We start from the raw sequence: 6,659 nt of genomic DNA on the forward strand, positions 1-6,659 counted from the left end.
TTGTACATAGAAAACAAAGTTATTTACTACCATTTCCCATACTCCTTTGAATAATTGAAGTATTTACTTCAAATTTAAAATGGTACTTCACTACCCAACTATCAGAATTTCTGTGTCTCATATAATTTATTGAAAATTATGAGTATTATGGGGGGGGGGGGTATTCTTAAAACTTCCTACCTTTCTGAATACAATACTTTTAAGAAAATGCTCACATCAAACAAAACCACTGAGAAAAGTTCCAAAATATTATCAGCTTTTTGTGAAAGGTGTGAATCCATATCATTTTCTACTGCACCAATTTCTGGTTGTTTCTCCTAAAACCTTTCATGACCAAATCTTTTTTGTAAAATGTGAATTTAGATATTTACATGGTAGAAATTCACAGGGACTTTGTCCAAATTGTCTGAAGAAAATAAAAATAATGTTTAAATCGGAAAGTGTTTGAAAAAGTGAAGAAGCAATTAACAATATTATATTATTTACTACAGAAGAAAGTATTATTTTTATGAATAAAAATACAACAGTCTTTCATAGTTACATTTAAATATGTCAATTCTTTACCTAGGAGATACTCACAACATACTTATGAACTATTAAAAATAAGATATATGAATACCAATTTCTAATACAATACTTTGAAATTAGCAATCATGTTACCAATAAAAAAAAAAATCAGAATCTATATGTTTTGCATGATTTAAAAAGATGTCATTTTTTTTTCACTAAAATTGTACAAATTGAGTGAATTTTTTCTTTATTTCAATTGATATTTACACAATTTCTTTAAAAATGTTATATAAAAACAAACACATAAATCATATTTACACAGTTCAACTAAATTTCAGTTTCTGAAAAAGGATGAGTTTTCAACAGAAAGCTACATTGAGTTGTCACATCAATCATCTTTTAGCGTACCTGCAATAAAACATTTCTTAAATTCTATCCAAATATATAAAGTGACTTAAATGACAGTTAAAAAGAGATAATATAAATGCTGATAATTAGATATTTGAATAAAGATCATATCTTTTGAAGTATTTTTTTATTTCTATATAATAAGTCAAACTATGAAATTACCACAACTTTGTATGCATATTTTAATACTGCTATAAATGACAAATTTAATAAAGTCCCTAAATGGTTTATTAAAAAAATAAATATAATTGTAGAAGACTCTATTAAAATAAACCTTTCTGTAAATGAAAGTTCAATTTAAATTACAAACAAGAAATAGTACATTTTATCAAATCTAAAATAGTATTTTAAAATTTTAAGTTATTTTTTATCTTACATCTTAAAAATTATCACACTGAAATATATAAAAAAAATTGTTGCCAACTGAGAAAACATTGATTGAATACTGCAGTGCAAAATTTCAGCCTTTGTAATTTGGAAGATAACAATGAAATTCTAAAGCATGCTGAAAAACTGCCATTTTCATTCTTTTCAAAGTGATCATAACAATTTACAATTTGTAACAACTGACGGGAAAAAAATTATTTAGAATGAAAAAATAAAATTTAAACTTGGAATGTTACATTAAATTTATACTTAAGTATTTATAATGCTTCTTGATGTTTTCTTTTCAAACTCATTATAAAACAAAAATATTTAATAATATAATATATTCAATACATATGTATTCATAATTATGACAACATTAATAAATTAACTGATTAAATTGTAAAAAGTTTAGAAATATATTTTAAGATATAAAATAATAAATAGTATTTTTTGAAAATTTGATTTAATAAATTATGAATGAATATAGTTATAAAGCTAAAAATGAATGAAGCAAAATAATATATCTATGAATGAAACAAAGGTTACGGTCAGATTTTAATTTGAAAGATAATTTGATACTTAATGAAATATATTTCTGCTTCATCTTTAAGGTTGAAATAAATTTAAAACGTAATCATAAATCATTTTTCTTATTTATGATTCTTTCAGCTAAAAAGCAACTGCAATAGAAGGTTTTATAAATGATATTGGTTTTCATCTGATGTAAGCTTCATCATGGAAATTATATAACACCAATAAAGAAATTTTACATGATCATTTGGTTATTATATTTTACATTATTTTCTATTCTAAAATTCTGTTGAAATATTTTTAAAATTTTATATCAAAAATTTATATTTTCCAAATTTGATATTTTTTTAAAAAAATTTAAAGAATGATATACTGAAATATTCATACATGTATTCTTCATAAATTTGGTTTTATATATTAAAATTATATTACCTAACAAAAATTTCAAATTAGCATATTCAAAATTTATTTATGGGTAAGAAAATGAAAATAAAAAGCTGTTGTTTTTTTTTACTTCAATTTTTTTGGTCATAAATGGAGATGAAAATAAAAATATTTAATTTTGGATTTATATTTCAAAAAAATTTCGGAATATTTCTTTTTGTTCTAATTTTTTAAAAAAGAGTAAAAAAATTAACGAAATGTAAAGGAAGGCAATAAAAATAATCTATTTTCTACATTTACATACATTAAGATAGCCCCTAGATTATTACCCCTTTGTATATTTTACACTGTTTTGCAATACACTGCATAAAATATAACATTCCGAGGGTTCCCTATATGATAAATTATTAAAGACTAATTTAAGGTTGCTATACAAAAATGTAATGGCAAGAAAATAAATATGAAGGCCTGTACTCATGAACATTAAGACTTAATAATAATAATAATATAAATTAATATGGAATCCTTATACAAACTCGATTTACATATATTTAAAGAAGACATGTTAAATAAAATAGCACATTTCTCTTGATTTTAATATTTGTAAATTAACAGTTCTATGAAAAGTTCTTAAATCCATTAAAAAGCATTTATAATAAATTGTATATTAAATCAATAATGCAGAATTACAAAGTAATTCTAACAGATCTAAATTTTTAAATAAAATGTTTATAAAGTTTTTCAAATAATTAGAAAAGATTCACGTATTATTGAATAAATAGCCTATGATTACTTAAATGTCATCGATATTTAAAAATCAGAAGGAAAACAAAATGATTTCTTAAATTCATTCTTTATAATTTCATAAAATGGTATGTTACCAATATGCAATAAAGATCTTTCACATCTAAAGTATTAAGTATATAAAATAATTTGTTCTATTAATAAAAGAATACATTAATATGCATACCTTCCAGAAATGCCAAAGCTTCACATGATGCAATACAGTCGTCTAAAATGTCAAAATGTAATTAGAACATACAATTTCATGCAACAGTCACTATCATAGGCATCGATATATTTTGATTTGCATTATTAATCTCTAAAGTTTAGGTTTAAAAAGTTAATTCAATTACAGCGATATATAGTTTTACACATAAGTATGATAAACTACTGTTTAGGATAAAACTAATGTTAAAGGAATATCTATACACATACATCTATCAACAACAAATAAATATTTATTACATCAAAATTCGTTCATTTAATAAAATCTTGCAAAGTTATTAAAACATATTTGATATTTTTAAATGAGATTTATAGTAACTATAATTCATGCTGTAGTTTAGGCTGTTAATACATATATTTTATTATTTTTTTAAATATGTGAATATATGAATAACATGCAAGGAAAGAAAATCTACAACCATACAAGCAATTACTTTACTAATAAAAACCTAATTAGTTTAGGTAAAATATCTATTGTTTAAATAAAAATTTTAATGTTTTATGAATTCTAACTAAAAAGAATATTACAAATATAATTAATCATTTTCAGTTAGATCGATAGCAATTAAATTCCTTCAAAGATAGCAACTGTAAATGGAAAAAATTTTACTTTCAAGGTGAATAGATACTGCATTTAGAAGTAGTTTAAAAAATTAGTGTTAAGCAAAATGAGTAAATAAAATTTACTCAAATCAATAAATTGCAATAAAATATATGCTTGATGATAATTACTGTTAATACAATACAAAATACCATATTTTGTTACTGAATAACAAGATTATGAAAACAATTATTATATCTAAATAATATTTCTATACAACAGGATTTATAAAACACAAGGTCAAACTTTGAACTGACTTCCTAATTTTGAATCATGATCAAATAATAAATATGATACCTGATACCCCTAATAAAACTTTTAAAATAAGTGCAAATGACAAATAAGAAAGAAAGAGGAGAAACAGGAAGCAAATTTTAAGAAAATACTCTGCATCATATGTTAAATGTCTTTTAATTTATGTAACATTTCAAAGCAAAAACAGAAATTAAATAAACCATATGAATTATTAAAACAAAATAGATTTCACTTCAGATCCATCCATTGAAACAATTACTTCCCTCCCCTTCTAATCACCAAAATAAAAGTCACACAGAAAAGCATAAATGAGGCAAAAGTATAAATTAAAACAATAAAAAATTAACAAGAATTTTCACTTTCATAAAACTAAATTATTCTATTTAATAACTTGGGAGTCTCTAATAACATTAACAGGCACAGCATTACATAATCTAACTTTGATACACTACAAATAGGGAAACAATTACCTGTTTAAAGACAAAAATGGCAACAGAATATTTATTTTTAATTCATTAACAGGCAATATCAATTCATATGAAATACCTAATAATGAAACTTAATTGCATAATAAATTATTATTTACGCATCAAATTAAAGATAGGACAGTTTCCAAGAAAGACAGTAAGTTAGAAAAATAGATAAAATCATTGGTTAAAAAGGCAAAATTTTTGTATTATTTACAATTATTAAAATTCCTAATCTAATCAAAACACATTGCATATTATGCAAATGAAATAAAATTGGTATTATATATTTAAAAGTTGTTCTGGGCTCATCAGGTTTTAAATGGTTAAAAGATAAATTTCTAGATTTCATATTAAAGTAAAATTATAGATTCACCTGATAATCCATTACAAATATAATATCAAAATAAAATAAGATGTTGAAAAGCTTACTTATATCCTTCTTTTGTATTGTTTTCTTTTTGTTCTGTTTAGTAAATTTATAAGCTTCCTTTCCAAGCATATGAATAAAGAGTTCCTATTTTTAAAAATTTTAATAAAAAAAGGTGATAATTGTAATGAGTTTTTTAATCATCAGTACACAACTCTGTTTACATTTGGAAAAAATAAAATGAATATGAAAGCTTGGGAAAAATACAAATCTAGAAATTATAAAATTTATCTAAAAGATATAAAACTTTACATTTTCTAAAACCTAATATAAAGCTTTAATGTTATTACTTACAGAAAAGTATAAAGAATATTAAAAATTTTACAAAACAAAAGCTCAAGTATACATATATTTTTTAATGATGCAGTTATTATTTTTAAATGATATGAAACATAATAATGAAAAAACATTAATGTTTTAGTTTTGCAATATTTGAGTCACAATCTATATGCGTAAAACATAATTACAAAACTTACAGCAGCTTTTGTAATAGCTATTGCAGCATCTTGACTAGCTATATTTACATCGGGATCTAATTTCATTAGATTCTTTATACGAGTTAATGGAAGCTGAATAACTTTTTCCATCTTTTTTTCTGGACATTTAGATTCTACAATTGTATCAAAAGAATCGGTATGAGGTACAATGCTTGTCTCAACAGTTTCTGTATCATTCAGGTAAGATTTATCATCTAAATTTAAATCATCCAAAGGCATATCATCAACAACTATTGTTTCAGATGTATCGTTCTCATTTAAATCATCCATAATTCCATCCATTAAAAATAAATTTTAAATAAAATTGAATTGAAACTTAATAAATTAAAGAAACAGCTATATCAAAAAGCGAATAATGAATGTACACACAAAACAGCGCGATTATTAAATTTGTAATTTGTACACAAAACATTAACCGCCAAAGATAGAAGTGGATAGCGAAAGAACAATCATACAATGTTAACGGACTTAGAAATTTTCTGAACAGGAATGAGTGTCTCTGCGCATGCTCCGATTTTACTGGAGAAAATAACTAATATTCACTATGGTTCATGATCGTTCTCTCGCTATCCGCTTACATCAGGAGCATCATCAAGATGAAGAATATTTTCGTGTTTAGAAAATCAAAAATGTTAAAAATATTTTATCATTTACAACTATTAAAAAAAAGTAGTAACGTTTTTTTTTTCAACGTATTTCGACAGTTAATTAAAAAAGTATTTTATAAATAAAAATGTTTTATAATTCAAACTTTAAAAATAGGGTTGATTTTTGATTTCTTAACTTCCTGAAAACTTCCTGAAAATTCACAGTAAAATTAATGTGTCTTCTGTACTATATTGAGGATGTAAGTTAGGAAAGTATGTTTTTTTTTTTTTTCCTTATATTTAGAGTAAAATAAAGGTTAACCTTATTTTTTTTAATTTTTAAATGCTTTATTTAAAAATGTTAGTAATAAAATACCCACATATATGAATTTAATATAATAATTTAGAACATTTAAAGAAATTTATCTTCCTTTGAGGAATTTCTGAGAATAACATTTGAAATCATTTTAAAAATGGCTTTTGAGCAACAAGGAAGTATCAACCAGTATATTAATTGAAGCTTCTGTTTTTCTTCATATCTTCTTTTGTTAAGTATTTTAGTTAAAAAAATTTCTTCTTTTTTTTTTAATTGAAAGATGAGCTGATAAAAAA

At 23.0% G+C, this 6,659-nt stretch overlaps 1 protein-coding gene across 1 annotated transcript; it reads right to left on the bottom strand.

Annotated features, from left to right (window-relative positions):
- Window positions 1-740: 740 nt before the first annotated feature.
- On the bottom strand, window positions 741-5,888 carry LOC129969190 (DNA polymerase epsilon subunit 4-like). The gene is made up of 4 exons (XM_056083629.1): window positions 5,440-5,888; window positions 4,966-5,050; window positions 3,173-3,214; window positions 741-918 (listed from the first exon to the last, which is right to left on the bottom strand). Exons 1-4 carry the CDS (start codon window positions 5,740-5,742, stop codon window positions 899-901), a joined length of 450 nt encoding a protein of 149 aa, XP_055939604.1. The 5' UTR covers window positions 5,743-5,888; the 3' UTR covers window positions 741-898.
- Window positions 5,889-6,659: the final 771 nt, after the last annotated feature.

The sequence above is a fragment of the Argiope bruennichi genome, chromosome 5 (assembly GCF_947563725.1).
Source record: "Argiope bruennichi chromosome 5, qqArgBrue1.1, whole genome shotgun sequence".
In the NCBI taxonomy this organism is placed as follows: Eukaryota; Metazoa; Arthropoda; class Arachnida; order Araneae; family Araneidae; genus Argiope; species Argiope bruennichi.

Bases quoted from the DNA above. Each gene is read 5' to 3' on its own strand.
- LOC129969190 (XM_056083629.1), bottom strand. From the start codon at position 5,742: ATGGATGGAATTATGGATGATTTAAATGAGAACGATACATCTGAAACA. The intron at 5,051-5,439 runs GTAAGTTTTGTA...TTTTAAAAATAG, and splicing joins TAGCTATTACAAAAGCTGCT to GAACTCTTTATTCATATGCT. The intron at 919-3,172 runs GTATGCATATTA...GTTTTATTGCAG, and splicing joins AGCTTTGGCATTTCTGGAAG to GTACGCTAAAAGATGATTGA.